This window comes from Barbus barbus (assembly GCF_936440315.1).
Source record: "Barbus barbus genome assembly, chromosome: 12".
Lineage (NCBI taxonomy): Eukaryota > Metazoa > Chordata > Actinopteri > Cypriniformes > Cyprinidae > Barbus > Barbus barbus.
The window spans coordinates 14,103,125-14,122,960 of NC_136740.1; the positions used below are offsets into that span (position 1 = coordinate 14,103,125).

The window sequence follows — 19,836 nt, forward strand, 5'->3', positions numbered from 1 at the left end:
AATGAATTTACCAATTAAAACGGCAGATTTCGCTTTCACTAGGAGTTCCTTACAAAAGAACGTGACTAGAGATTTCCATATTCACGCATGCATATTCGTATTCAAAACACAAAGATCTATATATGACTAATAATGCAAGGCTGCCTAACAAGGCCCAAGGCAAATTACAAGTGTGGGATGAGTCCCATTACACTCTCAGTTGTGTCCTCTCCTGACCTAATGCAATGAAAAGAATCAATAAAACAAATGAAACTTGTATTATGTACAAGGGCTATACACATAACTTCAAAATTTGGATAAAAATGGGAAGAGCGAATGACTAATAGAGAGAGAGGGAGAGAGAGAGACAGGCGGAGGGATGATGTGGGGAGGGAAGAGAAAGGGAGGGGAAAAGTAAAAGCCAAAGGATTCTGAAAAACACAAGGAGCAGCAGAGGATTGAAAATTTGTAAGTATTATAAAAACCAATTCTTTTGAGAATATTACATCATTACAATCATCATATAACACATCATCTAGTCAATGCTTTTAACGCACATAGTAAAACAGAAGCGAATGTGGGTAGATAAATAATGAGATAAATATGTACAAATCTGCATTCCTCGTGAAACAACATGCAGCGGTTTAAGAAATGCACACTTTATATGAAAGAGAATGCAGAATGTGAGGGTCTGCTGTGTGTTGATGCATATGCGCACTATGCAGTTGAGTTGTCAGGTTATGAATATGCAATGGCTCCCTCAGGCAAAACTATGGTCTGAGGGAATGCATAGGGGTACATATGTGTTTATGACAAATGATGAGATTTATCCATCTGTGTGTATATGTAAGCATATGTGTGTGTGAGGTTGTTGAGTCCACAGAGAGGGGTGGGAATGCACATTCTTTAGTGTGAGCTCATGTCTTGGACACTGAGAAATACAGGCTTAGAGGAAAAGACTTGGGGAGAGAGAAGGAAACAGACAAAGCTGGACGGATGGAACAGCTGTAACTGATATTTTTAATGAGCGATTGAGAACAGAGAACTCATGTTCTGTGACATCAATAAATGAGAATCTGCATGAGTCACAGGCAAATGGAAATCTAAATAGGTTTCATCCATCTGCAGTTCTGTTTTCTCATGCAGTGTGTCTTTTAGAATTCATTTGTTCTGTCTTTCGAGGATGTCTATAAATGGTTACATTTTGGAAGTGATGACTTCCAAAGTCTTGACAACACGGCCTGTTAAGGAGGAAATCTGCTCTGCCGGCACACAGATACACTGGGACCGGTCTGATAACTGACAGATTTCCCAAAATAAAATTGTGACCCTCTCTGTGAAACTCAGGCTAAAGTCTCAAAATCAAATTATGAGACAACAAGCATCAAAGTTTGATTTCAACCATTAATTTCACTATGATTTCAATATTTTACATGGTCTTACTCAGGAATATTAAAGATATCAAGGTTACAATTTCACAGATTTTTCTTTACCTTATGAAAGATGATTTTAGGCAGAGAACAGTAAATCACAAAAAAAAAATACTTTAGCTGGGCTTTCACAGCCAGGGTCATATTGCATTGGCAATTGGTCTGAATAGACAAATGACTCTGATCAGTTTCAAATAAATACTGTTCTTTTGACTTTCTATTCATCAAAGAATCCTGAAAAAATAGGTTCCACTAAAATAAGCAGCACAACTGTTTTTAGAACTGATAATAATAAGAAATGTTTCTTGATTAGAATGATTTCTGAAGGATCATGTGACACTGAAGACTGGAGTAATGATGCTGAAAATCCAGCTTTGGTATCACAGAAATTAATTCCATTTTAACGCATATTAATATAGAACAAAGTTATTTAACAAAATTTTTGTGAAAAAAGTTATCAAGTAAATACAGCCTTAACTGTACATAACAGAATTCAAAAACATTTAAAAAAAATCTTACTGACCACAAACGTTTGAATGGTAGTGTATTGATTTGATCATTTCTCTCACAATAACCTTTATTTTTTATGCTAAAGTGGAAACCGGCTTCCATTCCATCCATTGTAATTTCGACAGTGTATTTCAGGCTTGTTATGATAAACATGCTCTCTCCAGGCCCTGAGCTGTGATTGGACCCCGTGAAGACCCTGAAAGATGGGCAGCTATCCAGTCTCTGTGCTGTTATGCTGTTGTTTCTTTGGTAATTCCATCAAAACAGAAGCCAATTAATTTAATTAATATGAATGAATGATTCTTTTTGAATGCCCAGCCAACAAAACTTTTCTGCTATTTTTTCCTCACAGTACTTGTTACTGTCCGGGCACAGCAAACTGGTAATTCACCGTTTTGTCCACTAATTCAACTGTTTTGTTAAATGATAATGAAAATGTGTGTGTGTGTGTTTGTATAAGGGAGAACAGGTTCATGGGGAAGTTGTCACAATAATTATATATCAGTAACTATAAAGGAGTCAGAAGTCCTAAACATTAACATATAGATATTTTCATGAGTGCCAAGTACGAGTTGTGTGTTTTATCTATCATAATATTTAAAATAATGTAATTATTTAATCATTTTAGGATGCTAACTTTTCCATTTATGCGGTTTTTATTTTTACCAAAAGGCTATGAAATGTTTATAATAGTCTGTACATACACATCAGTGATTCTTAACTAGTGGTTTTTGTGTGATTTCTAGATTTCTGAAAATTAATAAAGAATTTGAAAAATCAAAGTAGCATTTATAATGAATATAACATTTCTAGTTATGTCAAGTTGTAAATATTGGTAACACTTTAGAATAGGGAACACTTATTTACTATTAACTATGACTTTTCCCTAAATACATTTCTAATTTGCTGCTTATTAATAGTTAGTAAGGTAGTTGTTAAGTTTAGGTATTGAGTAGGATTAGGGATGTAGAATAAGGCATTAATATGTGCTTAGTTACTACTAATAAATGGCTAATATTCTAGTAATATGCATGCTAATAAGCAACTAGTTAAGAGACCCTAAAATAAAGTGTTACCGAAATATTTTATTGGGTTGAAATTGCAATTTGTAAATCTAAAATAATTTTAAAAGTCCTGTAAATGACTAGAAGATGAACAACTGACAAGAAAATTCATCTGTAATAAAAAGTGTAAATGTGAACATCCAGGTACTGAAAATTCTGGAATTGTGGAATTTATTTAAATTATCAGTTTAGTCAAATATTATTGTTACAAATATAATTTTAAATATTGCTTTCCTTTAACAGAACCTGTTTTTTGTCAAAATAAAAATAAAAATACAAGTATAGAAAAGTGAAGAGCAAAAGTATGAGAATATCTTTGGGGGCCTTCGAATACTGGGGGGCATCAGAGTCAGATAGGATGAGAAAAATTGTAGAAAATGGCGCTCGTGTATAGAGAATGTATTTCGTAACATTTTAATTACAAATAATATTTCAAAAAATTATTTCCAAAAAAAGTCCTTGTTGTTACAACTTGTTACAAACCTCCTATATGCCCTGTGAATGAACTGAATCTTTTTGCCATAACGGCAGAAATGTTCAATAGCAGAGACTTTAAGTTATGTGTCTCTATACAGACACTGACTTTCAAAAATAAACCCACCCTGAAAAATATTCACTGGAGTAAAAAGCGTGACAACTAGCCCCGGTCTCCTCTACATGTTTTTAGTTTGCTGTGTTTTTCTTTTTCTTGCCAGAAATCCATGACACTGCTTTGCCACCGCCAGGTGAGTTTGTATATACAGTGTGTGCGAGTACACAATTTGTATCAACAGTAAGACAATAGCAGTCTTGTCTCTGTCCCACAGAGTGCAGAGAGGAAACATACCCCTGCACCAGGATGTACTCTGTTCATCGACCGATAAAGAGATGCATTCATTCACTCTGTCTCTACAGGTGGCTAAATCATTGACAAACACACACATCATCGTTTCAAACTGCTTTCTCTTTCTTGTTGACATTCTCCTCTGCTGAACCTAAACAAAGAGATTTGTATTTGATATGGTGCACGTGAAATAAACGACATATGTTTTCTGCAGTCTTCCAAGAGTCTATGTGATCAACAAAGAAATCTGTGTGAGAACCGTGTGCCAACAAGACGAGATCCTGATGGGTGAGACTCTCAATATCTCAGTAACAAACTACAGAACATGTGACAGTTATGTTTTTTTTTTAATGGGCCGTATTGTTTAAGATAATAATTTGATAATAATGAACAATTCTAATAATTAATATTAGTATCTTCATAATTCAATATAGATTAATAATATCTTACGCTACTGTTGGCAGTCAGGACGCTTTTTAAAATGTTTTTGAAAGAAGCCTTGTGCTCAGCAAGGCTGCATTTATTTGACCAAAAATAAATGAATACAAACCTACAACCTTAAGGTGGTGAGTACTCTCTTTTTTTTCTCAGCTGAACGCTGTAGAGAGCAATCGGGTTGGCCAAAACGCCAAAAGAGGACAACTAGCAGTCGCTGTAGCCGTGCCAACCAAAAAACCTGGGCAAACAGGGCCTAAACTCAGATGGATGGCAAAGGCAGAGAGAAAAAGAAGAGATTTCTGGTTTCAACAAATACCACTATAAATCAGAATGTTGAATCTCAAAATGTAAACTTGTTACATTCCTAAAACAAACCGAAGCTGTGGTCCAGTGACCTTCTCAAACATTACTGTTCAATAATCACTTTTTGTCACTTTTTATTATTTTAACACTTGTGCTTGAATAAGCTTGGTTGAATGTCTCAGTGTTTTTAAAGACTGTATTTTCACAAGGGCATGACAATGCACAGCTCTGGTGCTGAATGTTAAAGCAGCCCACTGTATAACCACTATTTGCTTCATATTCTTCTATTATACTGTATGTCCACACCAACCACTGTAAGTAAAACACAAAATCCACAATAGCAAATAAAAATCTTTATATTTTCACTCTCAAAGATCAGTCTTTCATGGGTCTTATTGAAGTATTGTGCCATGATATTTAAACTGACTGACTAATTTGCTTTGGACTATAATGTTTTATATGTTAGGATGTCCTTTACGTGTTAGGATGCCCTGTTCTTATAGAATAGCATTATATGCAGTAAAGTGTGTTCAGTGGTTAAACATTCATTCATCTTTAACACAACAAATAGGTCCATTTACATGTAGTATCGTGGAATTATACATAGATAAAACTGTAGGGGGCGACAGATATGATTAAAAGACAGCAGCAACAGTCAACTTGCTATGAACACAAGACCTGTCCAGATTGGAAAACACTACAGCTGTGATACAAGTGTCTCCTCTGAGTAATTCATTGTTTTGATAAGTGGAGATAAATAATATAAATGATGTAATGAGTTGATTTAGGGCTTGTGTCTGGTGCCTGAGATTGTTTACGGATCTCAATGCTTGCGGTCATGAATAACACATTTTTGAGACAATATGTCGACAATATGTTTACTGATATGCAAGCAGATGGAAAACAGAATTTTTTTTTTTTCTTCTTTCCTATTTGAAAACAATGAGAAGTATCACTAGATAACGTTTAAAAATGTGATTTTTACCTTTATACACTAACCGTGTTTGAGTAAGCTTCAGACAATATGGCGATGCGTTTCCCATCCTCACGCATTTGACTATGTATTTTCACCAACCTGAGGGAGAATGTGTGATAGAGAAGAGGGAAAGAGACACATTTGGGCTGAAATGTGTTAGACTCTTACAAAAACAGTAAGAGTTCAGAAAACTGTACGAAACATCCTTTTAAGATATTAGCTAAATTATATTTAAGTCAAGCGAATGATAGAACCAACATGTAAGAGAGAGAGAAATATATAGTATCAGAGAGTGTTTTCCATAGGTGAAGAAATTAACATCTTTTCACTCACCACTGTCAACTTAGATCCAGAGCACAATGCACTTGAGTCATGGTTTCCATGACAACATAAATGGGTAACAGATCCCTCTACTGGACACAAGTGGAACGGGATACATATCTGTGAAGGAACATCTGTCACTGTTATATAAAATCAAGCGAGTGAACATGCAGAAAATTTGCTTATACAGTGTTTTAAAGTTGCACCTTAGATAGGAGAGATATGTGGGGTAAGTTGTTGAGCTTGTACCTTTACGTTTATCTTCTTATATTTACTTCAGCTCGGCCTTTAACACTATCATTCCAAACCTCCTCCTGCCAAAACTAACTCAGCTCTCCGTCCCCACTTCTGTCTGTCAGTGGATCAACAGCTTCCTGACAGGCAGGCAGCAGCTAGTGAGGCTGGGACAATACACATCCAGCACCCGTACGACTAGCACTGGAGCTCCTCAGGGCTGCGTACTCTCCCCACTGCTCTCCTCCCTCTACATTAACGACTGCACATCTAAATACCCCTCTGTCAAGCTCCTGAAGTTTGCAGACGTCACCACACTGATCAGCCTCATCCAGGACGGTGACGAGTCTGCTTACACACAGGAGTTTAAGGAGCTGGCTGTCTGATGCAGTCTTAACAACCTGGAGCTTAACACGCTCAAAACTGTGGAGATGATCGTGGACTTCAGGAGAAACCCCCCTGCTCTCCCCCCAGTCACCATCATGAACAGCACTGTGACTGCAGTGGAGTAATTCAGATTCCTGGGCACCACAATTTCTCAGGACCTGAAGTGAGACAATCACATAGACTCCATTGTAAAAAAGGCCCAGCAGAGGTTGTACTTCCTTCACCAGCTGAGGAAGTTCAACCTGCAACAGCAGCTGCTGAAACAGTTCTACTCCGCCATCATTGAATCCATCCTCTGCACTTCAATAACTGTCTGGTTCAGCTCAGCTACCAAATCTGACCTCAGAAGAATACAGAGGGTAGTTCGGACTGCTGAGCGAATCATTGGTACAACCCTCCCCACTCTCCAAGAACTGTACTCATCCAGAGTGAGCAAAAGGACTGGTAAAATCACTCTGGACCCCTCACATCAAGCACACTCCCTCTTTGAACTGTTACCGTCTGGTCGACGCTACAGAGCTCTGAGCACCAGAACGACCAGACACAGAAACAGTTTCTTTCCTCAGGCAATCCATCTCATGAACACTTGAACCCTTAACAATAAACATGAAACAACTCTATCATACTTTTTATTTAACACACATACTTATTACATTTTAAATTTGGACCTAACATACTGAATTGTCTATTTTGTATATTGTCCATTTTGTATATTTGTACTTTTTTTAAATTATCTGTGTCCTGTCCTGTCGCTGTCATTCTGTCGCACTGTGGAGCTACTGTCACCAAAACAAAATTCTTCGTATGTGCAAACATACCTGGCAATAAAGCTGACTCTGAATTACCATTAAGTGTCAGGTGTGGGTGAAGGGATGAGAGCGAGGACTCACTTGCAGGAGGAAAAAGGGCTTTATTAATACAAAAATTAAATAAACAACAAAAACTACCCCGTAGGGGAAAACAGACTGGCAGGGCAGGCCTTCACACAGGATAACATCAACGACAAACCGGCCCAGGACTGCAAACACAAGGAGATTATAAAGGGAGCAAATGAGGAGGGGTAACAAGATAACAGGTGGGCAAATTAACCAATAATCAGGAAACAAGGTGAGTGGGGTCAAGACAATTGACATGAGAGCACATGGCACATAAAACCAAACAAGACAAGCCATGTGCTCACACAAAACAAAAACACAAGCACATGGCCAGCAAAACAAAATCACTAACCATGTGCAAAACAGGACACAACACTCAGCTAATGAGGAGACTCATAAGCCGCACATTCACAAAAAAACAAACATGAAAGCACGCAGCCAGTGAAAAAAACACAGGCTGCGTGCAACACAGAGCAAAACAAAACAAGAAAAAGCACGCAGCCGAAGAACGAGCTGCGTGCAACAACAAAAAGCACGCGGCCGAAACTGAACCGCGTGCCGAACGAAACACACACTCACAGAGGAGCGCACGGCCCGAGCGAACTCGAGACCACACACTTCTACATCAAGAACAAACCTGGAGCGTGAGTGTCCGAACCCCGACACGAAACCAGAACTGAGCCTGAACAAGACAGGAGTGCCGGGATCCGAACACCACGCCCCAACATGAGAGCCGCTCACCAGAAAACAAGACAAGGGAGAGTCAGGGCGCCGTCACAAAACCATGAATAAACTAGACCGAAGTGACAGAACCCTGACATTAAGCATATGTGTTAACTTTTTTTTTTTCCAAGGCAACGTAGTGCAGTTACAAGATAATGTGCTTTTACGCTAATAAGCGTTGTATCTGCGAACACTTTATCTACACAGGAAGATAGACTAGACATCCCTGTTGAAAAAAAACAAACAAAAAAACAATAGAAACCATAGAATTTGTAATGGTATGATTAGAATGGGAATTGTACTGGTTTTAATAGAAACTGTAATGGCGCCTTTACTAGGAATTGGTCGCCTTCTATAGGTGGCTTGTTAAAACCACTAAATATTAAATAGGCGATGTCCCAAAACACACTACAGGAAACCATTTTTTAATGGTTTTAATGGTTAAAATTTGATGGTTTGTAATGTTTGTAATGGTGTCTGTAGAGGGTACCATTAGAATTTCAGTGATGGTTTCTATTATTGTTGTTGTTTTTTTCCAGCTGGGATGTTACATGAAAACAGCATAGGGTCACTGTTCACTCGCTGTCCTGAAACAAGAAATGTTAATAAACTGGAGAAAGAGTGGGCAGAATTGCATAAACATTATGCACTTCCTGAGTCCCCCACGCAGAACATATAGCCTCAACAATACACATGATGTATATGCTGTGTAAACAGCTGCTGTATGTAAGAATTTCACAAATAACACTGACTTTACCTAATTTGGTCAAATTAGGATGTTAGGATAGGTCTTCACTCATCAACCTGGCCAAAGGCCTCTTGGTGGGTGTAACCCTGTTACAAATGACTAAATAGTACAATATTAATGTGTTTACATACATTTTATGATACATACATTGCAAATACCTTATTACAATTACATAGTTGTACATTACATTTTATATTACTTTATTTTAATATTGTTGTGACATTGAACATTTTTTAAAGCCATCTCTTATGCTCAGCAAGGCTGCATTATTTGTTTTCATTTATAAATACCGTAATATTTGAAAATGCCATTTATTCCTGTGATGGCAAAGCTGATATTTCAAAAGTCATTACTCCAGTCTTCAGAGACATGATCTTTTAGAAATCATTATAATGTGCTAATTTGGTGTTCGAAAACATTTTTTATTATTGCCAGTGTTGAAAACAGGTGTGCTTCTTAATATTTTTATAGAAACGATACAATTTTCTTTTCAGAATTTTTTGATGAATGGAAAGTTCCCAAGAACAACAATCATTTAAAATAGGAATCTTTTGTAGCATTATAAATGTCTTTACTGGCTTTTTTAAAACAAATTAATGTAATGAATATAAATATAAATTTCTTTAAAAATATATGAATTTCTTTTTTATTGACCCCAAACATTGAACACTAGTGTATATGTATTCATGGGACAATTAAAATTATGAATCAAACTGGTTTAACACAGACAAAAAAGCAGTTTGAAAATGTTCATGTTAAAGGACAGCTTTTATTTTCGCATCCAACATAATCACATTAATACTACACAATACAGTACAAGATAAGTATTAAGTCAGATTCAAGTCAAAGGATTCAAGTCTCAGGTCATACAGCACCATTTCTTATCATCCCATTCAGTTCATTTCTCAGTGTTCATTGATTTGCGAATCTCATATTTGTCATCATAGCCCGAGGAGAGCAAAACCGTCCCTCAGATCCTCAGTCTCGCAGGGCTACAGTGAAAAAGAAAAAGAAAAAGATTTAGCTCTGACAAATACGATATGACCTTTGACCTCATCAAAATGTTTACATTTATATAACTTATAGCTTATGGATTACTACCACAAATGCTACTATTAAATAGAGTGAGTAAAATTAAAGGACATTTTCTTAATGACTAAACTTGTCATTAATATTGTTGTAAAATATTCAAATTGCTACATTGTAACATCTAATACTAGTCCTATAGTTTAATTGGTATTAATCATATTAAAATTATTGTAAATTTGTAACCTGCAGGATCTGATTGAGTTTTCGAACAAGTCGGACAGAGTTTTGGTGAAGGCCATCCCAGGCTTTAAAACTCCTCTCCCTCCGTGCAACAAATGTTTGCCAGCAGTAGAAATAGTCTAGAAACAAAACAGAATCTAATAAATGACAAGTGTGTGAAGTGTGACAAGTGCGAAATTTGCAACATTATGTCAAAAATATTAACCACGCCCTTCTGTTCCTGCCCCATTTACCTTTGTAAGTCATCACAGAGATCTGCACTCCTGCCCTCTTCAGGTGTCGTAGTCCTTCCCTCTCCTGGCTGTCCTCTTCATCACAGAAGTAAAGGCGTGACACAAAGATTCTCAGACACAGATTGGGCGTCTGTGACAGGAAGTGGGCAAGTTGTTCAGCGCATTTAGAGCAGGGCGACCAGGAGCAGAACCAGGTCACTGCATAACACATTCTCGCACCGTCCACACTGGAGCCCCACAGCCCCGGACACAACGCACCCAAGTGACGTAGGAAGAGCAGCTTGAGACGAAAACAGTTAAAGATGGAGAAAGAATGAGTAAGAGGAGTAAGTTCTCTATAATAATACCTTGTTTCATCTTTTCACATTATCAGTTAATCTTTGCCTCACCTCTACATGGCAGCCGGAACGATTACGCAGGTGTCCGAAGTCAAAAGAGAGGGAATCAGGCCCGGTGCGTCTCTTTACTACAAAACAAAGGTACGTCTCGTGTCTCCCTCGGGCCCAGCGCACATTCTTATAATGGAAGATAAATTTCCTCTGGGTCATGAGCACACTATATCAAAATATGACACTTTGTTATTCATTTTATACATTTGTCATTAAAAAAGATAATGAACACTGAAAAAAAAATCTTCAGGGTTCTTTGTTTAATATCTACATGTATTTAAAACAATAACAACAAACATATTCTCTGAAAGTCTTGTATGCATAATTCTGATTCTTAAATATTTTTGTTTTCTTGCAAACAAGAATTGGAAGATATTTTTCTTGTAAAACAAAAAATATATATATTCTGTAATATTGTGCTGACATAAAAATGAGTTTTTAGTTACTGTCAAATAAAACAAATTTTTTATTAAAAATTAAATGTAATTTTAAAAATGGTTAAATATTTCACTAATTAATTAGCTAAAATGCTCAATAATTCAAAAGTCTATGCTGTGTCTACAGCATTTTGTAGTGATCACATTGTTCAGCACGACTTTGACACCTGCGGTTATCAGTGGTCGGTTGAGTTTAGACGCGGTTCTTAACCATGTGCATTTAAATATAGATATAGACTCAGAGCAATGTGCATCAAGTCATTCCCAGACTAATAACTATCAGTTTCTATTTACACTTTCTGAAACTGGAGAAAATCTATAAACAGATCAATGCACTTGCACATTATTAAAGTACATGAACTGAATGACATCAAAGCATTGATTTATTCCTTAATTAATAAAGCTCTAATAAATATAATGGATATACGGTTCATTTTGCATACACAGACTAAGAAAAATCCCCCCTTGTCTCTCACTATCACTTGTTTTGTTTTCACTTACCTGTCCAGCTTGCTGATCATTCCGAAAGTCGAAACTTGCTAACTCATTTAGTCAAGCGAAAGTCAGTGAGAGTTTAAAAATGGGTTGAGGAAGAGGGAGGTATAGAAAACCTATGACATGTTCATATAGCTGTTAGAAAGAGAGTCTCTGATTGGGTGAAAATTGTTTTCAAACCTGTTTGGGAGGGCTGAGGTGCATTTAAACAATGATACAGCTTAGTAACCTGTGCATGTGATATTTAAAGAGATATGTAAAAGAGTTACAGTCTTAGTTGCACAGACAAAAGACAATTATGATAGATTGTGAATTGGATGGCATAACAGATGAATGGTTGCATGCATTTATCATCTATTTTTTTAACTGTGTATTACTTTTCCAAGTTTATACAATAGCACTTGACTTTGTCCTAACCGCATATTAGTCTCTTGAGCGTTTGACGTGTTTTCTAACCTTTTTGCTCCAGAATGTGCGTCAGAAATTGCTGCCAACAGCATAACCAATGCCAGTTGGAAATTTCCAGATCTCTTGCACCCAGTCAGGGAAGCCTCCACTTCATTTTTCCCACACAATTCCAAAAAAACAACTCCCATATACCTTCTCTCTCTTGCTCAGATTTTCTCCATCCGCACCCTTTCCACTTGTTTAGTTTTTCCCACAGGGAATAAAAACGGGGGGGGGGGGGGGGGGGGGGGGGTTGTTTTACTACAGGAGGTCACCACAACCCCTGGAGACACCTTCTCAGAGGCTTTTTCCAAAAAGCTACTTAACCCTCACACAAGCACACACTCCAACGCACAGATAGCGAGAAGGACCGGCGAATACGCCTGGTTTAGGATTTACAGCATGCTAGTTAATTTGTTGCCGTCTCCAACTGTCTTTGGCTATTTCCTGGTGACTTTAAAGTTGGCATCCTATGTGTTTGTCTGTCTCCAGTCACTCGACTTCACCCTCTCATGCACTCTGCGGCCAGGGAAATCACCGCTCCCAATGAGTTCCCTCTCAAGTGTATGCGAGTGTATGTCTGAATTCGAACATCTGGAAGAGATCTGTCTGCTCCCATGATTTACCTTCCGACCACAAGTCTTTCTGAGGTCTTACCACAATGCGCTGTGTGTATAACATGGGAAAACAGAGAAAAGAATATACTGTAGGTCCTGCTCCTGTTAAAGCAGATTCTCATGATTTTTTTTTACTGCTAATGATTTGTTTTGATGTGTGTTATCAAGAAAAAAACTAGACTTTTGTTTAAGACAAATCTATTGATATACCCTCATCATACTAATCATTCTAAATTTCCAGTTCACCAAAAAAGTATAATTCTGTCAACATTTACTCACCTTCATGTTGCTCCAAACATGTATGACTTTCTATCTTCTGTGGAACACAAAAGAAGATATTTTGAAGAATGACATTTTTGAGAATGTCTTTTTTTGTCCATACTATGAAAGTCAATGGGGTCCAATATTGTTTTGCTCCAAAAAGGAACGAAGGTTCCAAAAGGTTCTCCAAAGAACTCTTCAGTGAAAAGTTCCCAAAGAACCATTGCTTCTTAGTGTGAAGAACATTTTAAAAATCCAAAGAACCTTTTTCCACTATAAAATCCCTTTTGTTCAGTGGAAAGGTTCTGTGGATGTTAAAGTTTCTTCATGGAACCATAGATGTGAATAAAGAACCTCTATTTTTAGGAGTGTACTGACTTTAATTGTACACACAAAAACAGTTATAATATTCTTCAAAATTTCTGCTTTTGTGGTCCTCAGAAGAAAGAACATCATGGGGGTGAGTAAATGGTGATAGAACATTTAACATCTGGTTCTCACAGGTGACCCAAAACCCACTTTCCATTGTTTCTTGCTTAGGGTGGGCAATGAAGACCACCATATTGTGACATGAGGCACAACAAATGAATCGAAACATGGCCGGAAACGCCAAGTCATATTTTCCGAAATGCACCCACCTACACGCACACACACACACACACAGAGAGAAGCCCATCGTGCAGACAAAATCAACCACAACTCCAAACACACTTACTTTCCAGAGTCATGAACTCACATCTGTTTCCTGGCGACAATAATAGTTAGACATCGGTTAGGGGGATATAGTAGCAGGTGTTCAATTGCCTGAGCAGCTCTGTACATTATAACAAAAGTTCCTCCACAACAAACCCGCCACTATGACTTGCAATAGCTATCAAAAGGAAAGATGAAGTAATTGTGCTCATTAGTTGACTAACACAATTGTAGCCCATGAAAACTTAGTGGCTGGTACTAAAACTTTTAGTTTTTTACATTAGAGTCGTGCGTGTGCATGACAAAGACACGAACTGCCTGAAGAAAAAATAGGGTTACGGGTTCTTCTAGTTGTGGATTCATTCCTCAGACACTGAAGAGGTCTGATAAAACGTAAACAGTTTCAGGTGAAAATTCAGATCATCCTGAAACTGTATTTAAACCTAGATATGCATAATACTGCTTTCAGGAAAGTAATATCAAAACCAGCAAAATGAGTACAACAGGCCTACATATTTAACATGGTTGTTACTTAAAAGTTTAGTTAGTTCAGTAATCTCTTTTGATTTAATAGGTAAAAGTCCCAGACTGTAGATATGCCATTGTGAAAAAGAAGTGTGCTTAATTCTATTAAACCTGCACCTGTAATATACTTCAAATCTTAAAAGTATATTTAAAAACAAAAACTGAACTTTAAGAGAATATAAAATGAATGATAAAAAAGGTCACTTAAATATAGCTAAAGAGTACACTTTCATGACCGTTTCCTAACACACTTAAGTGCACTAAAAAATCAAACAAAAAGTTTTACTTTTGTTGTTCTTTAAATAAGTGCAATTATTTTGATGTATCGAATAAGCACATGTAAAGTACTTGATTGTAACTAGTGTATTTTATATTATATTTAAAATTAACATTTTAAACATACTATATTGCGTTTTAGTAAGGAATTACATGTAAAATGTACTTAAAGGGAGAGTTCACCCAAAAATAAAAATTCTGTCATCAGTTCTGTATTCACTTGTTTCAAACCTGTATGAGTTTCTTTCTTCTGTTGAAAACAAAAAGATATTTCGAAAAATGTTGGTAACAGTTGACGGTAGCCCTTAAGTTAATGGCTACCTTAAACATTCTTCAAAATATTTTTTTTGTGCTGAAGAGAAGAAAGAATCTCATCCAAGTTTATAACAAGTAGAGGGTGAGTAAATGACAGAATTTTAGGTGAACTAGGTGAGTTTTTAGGTGAACTATCCCTATCCCTACTTAAGTGGGACAAAAAGTTAAGGTGACTGCATTTAATATGAATTTAAAATAGAATACATTTCCATTTAATGGCAATTAATATACAGTCCAGTGTCTGATAATATTTGATGTAGTTTGCATTTCAGTATATTATTTTCAAGTGTATTGTTACAATAATAAGCATTCTTTTTAGAAGTATGCTTAAGTGTCCTATTTCACAAGAGTGTGGTTTCTAAACAATAGTTAAATGTTTTGGGTAAGTAAGCAGCGAAAGCCTTAAACGTGACAGTGCAGTTTTCTGTTGCAGGTAAGCATCAACCCAACCACACAGTGAACTATAAACATCCGGTGGTGAATGACAGCCTAAGGTGCTGTTGGGTAGTAGTGTGAATGGTTAAGGTATAGCTGGTGTTTTAAGCTAACCACACAGCATGAGCAGCTCTTAGTTTCAAATACACTGGGCGTCACTAAACTGTATCCACCCACACACATTTAGAGCAGCATGTGGGAATTAACTGTACTTGCAATGGCTTTTGCAGCAAATTTAAAGCAAACGGGCTGGATATGAGAGATTGAACTCAATTCGCGATGACTTTGTATAGTGTTGTTCCTAGGTTTGCTTCTGGTAAAATCTATCAGAGCATTTCAGTGCAGCAAACCCACAGATATACTGGTACAGAAAGATCAGTGAAGCAGAAAAACAGATAACCATGCTTGGTAGAAACACATTAAAAGGTCTACACTGAGGACACATACATTCTTTACATTCACCAGTACGCTGTAAGCTTAATTAAAGGAGTTTTAGCAGAACTGAATGGCATGAGAAACTTGTGGGACAAAACCTTTATTTATACATAAAAAAAAAGCATATTCATCAGCAGTCAAGGGAAACGTACAAAATGTTTTCACAAAAACCCTCAAATTCACTCATAAATACAAGATAATAAATAAGGTGAATAAATAAGGTAAACACATGTAAATCACTATCTTTGTCCAAAAAAAACAAAAACAATCCATGCTATAAACAATAAGTCAAGTCAAATGACTGATTGTCCTTTCAGGCTCAGGCTTCACAACACAAGAGATGATTTCTGTAACATTCAAAAACATTAAAATGCTCTTACACAACAATAGAAATTATTTTTATATATAGTGGCAAAACCAGAGAAGGATCCTTTTGTCAGTGATTCACTGGGACGATGTAAAAATGAATAAATCCGTTTATAAATCTGAAATCTAAGCTTTTTAAAAGGACTATTCAAGGTTCAAGATGAGTTAAGCTCAATCATAAAAACAATGTTAATTACCATAAAAACAAGGGACAAGTTGAAATAGCTTTAAAGTCGGCATTATATGATCCATTAAATGCATGTTATGGATATAATCGTAAACTAATCCTATTCAAAAATAACACATTTTTCATTTTCGATCTGTTACTCTTGGATGTGTATCACAATTCATAAAGATCTGCAACTACTTCAATTTCATTACTTAAAAAAAAAAAGCAAAAATCTGGGTTCCTTACAATGAAAATATTCACCGTTTCAATAGTAAAGTCACAAGTCATAAACAATATGCATGTTAACATGATTCTTAATTTTAAGAAATTGCTTGCTAAATTACAGTGGTGGCCAAAATTATTAGAATGCTAGTATTTTCACCAGGTTTTAAGTCAGTTATTTCTATGTTTTACTGTAGTGTGTCAGTAGGAAATGTTTGTTACATTTCCAAACATTAATTTTGCAATTTATTGTAATAATCCAGTGAGATTTTTGTTTGCACAAAGAGTCTGAAAACAGCCAGTGCTCCACACAGAGATCTGATCTGATCATCATCCAGTCTGTCTGGAATGACGTGAAGAAACCGAACAAACTGAGACGGACTAAATCCAGAAGAACTGTGGCAACGTCTCCAAGATGCTTCAAGAGACCTACCTGCAAAGCTAACTGAAAAACTATGCACATGTGCTCCGATGGCAAAAGCTACTTTAACACAAAGGATGGTCACAACAAATGTTGATTCAATTGAGTTAATAGAAGTTAATTTATAAAGAAATCTATTTATGACATCATCCTAATTTTACAGCATTTTTACACAAGCGCCTAAACATGACAAACATTTAACAGTACTGTAGCTTTGCAGGTAGGTCTCTTGGAGCATCTTGGAGATGTTAAATGTTTTTTGTGGTCACCATTAACATTACACCACAGGTTTATTGAGCATAATGTGTATTGAACCCAGAATATTCCTTAAATTATGTGTTGCCTTGTCTAGCAAAGAAAGCCTTTCGTTCCTGTTTCAGTGTGAGTTATAGATCCTTAACAAACACTTTAGTTAAAGGGAAACCCAACCAACCCTTCTCTGGCTCTTCATAATCATCATCCTCCTCCTCCTCTCCAGTAGTCCCTGCAGTCTCGCCCTGCAGACGATAACCCAGCCTCCTGAAGAAAACTTCTCCCACTTTGGATGGAAATGGCACATGGGCATAGATCCGCCGTATGCCACTCTGCTTTGTTCTGGACTCCAGTCCCTGCACCAGCAGGGAACCCAGTCCCTCTCTACGGTACCAACTCTGGACCACAAGCCTGCAGATCCTACATACACCATCCCGACTCCAACCGTCTCTAGCCACGCATCCCATAATCTCCCCATCAGAGTCCGCCACCCACACCTCACCAGCAACCTTTGCCCTCTCCTTCAGCTCATCCTCATCCACATGTTCTGTCTTGTTCTTCTTGTCCTTCTCCTTTTCTTTGGGTTTTTTACGCCGTCTGGTTTTCTCCAGTTTGGCTCTGCCAGCATGAGGATTTGGTAGATCTGGCTCGGTGTCTGCATGGTAACTGCTGCCCACGTAGTCCCAGTAGGGTCTGCTGGAGCCCAAGATACCCACCGACCGTGGTATGGTGAGTTTGAGGTAGATGATGAAGATGAAGACGGGAACGACCAAGGCCAAAATAAAAGAGTGCAGTACACAGCGAAGGATGGAGGAGAGTATGGCCAGCATGAGGAGAGCGAGAGGACGAGTCAGAAGGTAAAGAATAAGGCGGTTCTCTGTTCCCTCACATCCTTCCTGCAAACAATGAGAGGACGCCATGAAGAGAAAAAAACTTTTTCAATGTTGGCATGTATAATGTACCTCACTGACCTCTCAATGGTGTACCTCCTAATTATTTCTATCTGCCAGGTTCTTTGATATTGCTAGATAACCTGATCTCCATGTATGGCATTTCTGCTGTGATTGTGGCCGGTGATTGTGGCCTGAAGCCTATACACACACACACACACAGTGCTGGGTAGTAACTGTTTACATGTAATCTGGATTATGTAATCAGATTCCCAAAATTTTGTACTTGTAATTAGAGCATATTACATTTTAAAATGCTTGTAATCAGATTATAGTTAGTTTTTATGGATTACATGGTTACATACTATTCACACAATGGCAGTAAATTTTCATAATTTATTGATTCTGGAAGTCTGGACAAAAATATTTCAAACCTAGAAGACTTTGGGTGTGTCGTTGTTGTTTTCATGTTTATTAATGATTCCCAAACGTTTTTGTCACACCCCCTAAAATAAAATATTTGTTGAAATATCGCAGAGGTAGTTCATATTTCAATAATTAAACAACACATTTGCGTGTTTACAGTTCTCTGATGTCAGTTAATGGTCACACTGACATGCAGGTGAACAAATACAATATTTATATTTAAGTGTTCAAGTATTTATGTTCAAGTGTTTAAATTGCTTTTTATTTTACATTTTTATGATAGGATTAATTATTAGGTTTTTATCAATTTACTATTCACTCTCTTTCAACTCACTAATATAATGTTTAATGCATTTTATGATGTACTTAACATCAAAACATGGAATATATTTTCTCTTTGCTTTTTTTAAAATCAATATGGTACGTTTAAAACAAGTTTGATAAAAAAAGTAATCTAAATAACATCTAAAAAGTAGCCAGATTTCATTAACTTAAATGAGTAACCTAGATTACGTTACTAACTAGTTTTCATCATGTAATCCGTAATTGACTAGCCTACAATTTGTAAGTAATCTACCCAGCTGTCTGTCTGTGTCTGTCTGTGTGTGTGTGTAGCTCATGAGGGATATGATGTTGAATCTCACCTTGATGAGAGCCTTTACAGCATCAATGTCCTTCTCCTGCATCCTGTGCAGAAGTACATCACCAAGGTCCAATCTAACCATTTTACCTGAGAGAGGCATTATCAAAAAAAAGGTTCAATTAAAAATATAAACATTTAATTAACATAGGGAAACCTGAATTTACTCAATTAGATTTTTATTTCACACTGCAGACAATGTAATTGCAAACAAAACAGGAAATTCTCAGAGGAGTACATGCAAATAAGGACAAATTTAACGTGATAGACTTGTGGTTTCTGTACGATTGCCTCATGAGATTATTATATTGCATTACATCTCAAACATTTAAGAAAAAACAATTTATGGCTCGTCTACGTCTTTCCGACTGAGCAGCTGTTCAAGAGGCATTTAACAGGTTTAGTAGCATGCTGTACCGTTAGCTTGCTCCGTCACCACGCTTCTTTTTATCCCTTATATGGTAAACACCGCCTTCTTTATAGCTTAATCTATGGCTGTAATATATAGAGCATGCGTGACCTACTTACCCAATATTCAGAGAAGCCGTGGGTGCTTTAAAAGCAAGGTAATGCAAAAATGCCCTCCTCTGTAGTCGATGTTACTTGCAGTGTTTGAGGGATTTTAGGATTCAGCGTTGTCTTCCCGCATGGAATGTAATTTCAACCAATCCTCATCCGGGAATACGACACTGCGCAAACTGCGTAGTATAGATGCGCACATAGTGGTGTACGCATTCAACGCCAGAGCGCATGCGTCCCCTATGGATTTGACACATATGTGCCTTATGGTGCCTTTACACATATGTTCGCGT

General features: G+C 37.0%; 3 protein-coding genes across 5 annotated transcripts; 1 reads left to right on the plus strand and 2 right to left on the minus strand.

Moving 5' to 3' along the window:
• Window positions 1–327: 327 nt before the first annotated feature.
• Window positions 328–4,928, plus strand: LOC306878297 (microfibrillar-associated protein 2-like). 2 transcript variants are annotated; one of them, XM_079430553.1, is made up of 7 exons: window positions 328–447; window positions 2,084–2,168; window positions 2,272–2,301; window positions 3,679–3,708; window positions 3,790–3,877; window positions 4,021–4,094; window positions 4,398–4,928. In XM_079430553.1, the coding sequence occupies exons 2-7, from the start codon at window positions 2,123–2,125 to the stop codon at window positions 4,499–4,501; spliced, it is 372 nt and encodes a 123-aa protein (XP_079286679.1). In that variant the 5' UTR covers window positions 328–447; window positions 2,084–2,122; the 3' UTR covers window positions 4,502–4,928. The 2 variants fall into 2 exon arrangements, with proteins under 2 accessions (XP_079286679.1, XP_079286680.1); XM_079430554.1 differs by having other exon boundaries at window positions 379–447; window positions 2,055–2,168; window positions 4,398–4,918.
• A 4,824-nt stretch (window positions 4,929–9,752) lies between these two features.
• LOC306877562 (single-stranded DNA cytosine deaminase-like) lies at window positions 9,753–11,660 on the minus strand (the record flags this gene model as incomplete). Its single annotated transcript, XM_079429399.1, has 5 exons — window positions 9,753–9,803; window positions 10,084–10,199; window positions 10,314–10,593; window positions 10,703–10,868; window positions 11,641–11,660. The coding sequence occupies 5 exons, from the start codon at window positions 11,658–11,660 to the stop codon at window positions 9,753–9,755; spliced, it is 633 nt and encodes a 210-aa protein (XP_079285525.1).
• Window positions 11,661–15,729: 4,069 nt separating this feature from the next.
• On the minus strand, window positions 15,730–19,701 carry LOC306877625 (putative N-acetyltransferase 14). 2 transcript variants are annotated; one of them, XM_079429490.1, is made up of 4 exons: window positions 19,553–19,701; window positions 19,029–19,114; window positions 17,611–17,964; window positions 15,730–16,828 (listed from the first exon to the last, which is right to left on the minus strand). In XM_079429490.1, exons 2-4 carry the CDS (start codon window positions 19,107–19,109, stop codon window positions 16,577–16,579), a joined length of 687 nt encoding a protein of 228 aa, XP_079285616.1. In that variant the 5' UTR covers window positions 19,110–19,114; window positions 19,553–19,701; the 3' UTR covers window positions 15,730–16,576. The 2 variants fall into 2 exon arrangements, with proteins under 2 accessions (XP_079285616.1, XP_079285615.1); XM_079429489.1 differs by lacking the exon at window positions 15,730–16,828 and having other exon boundaries at window positions 17,073–17,964; window positions 19,553–19,697.
• Between the last annotated feature and the right edge of the window lie 135 nt (window positions 19,702–19,836).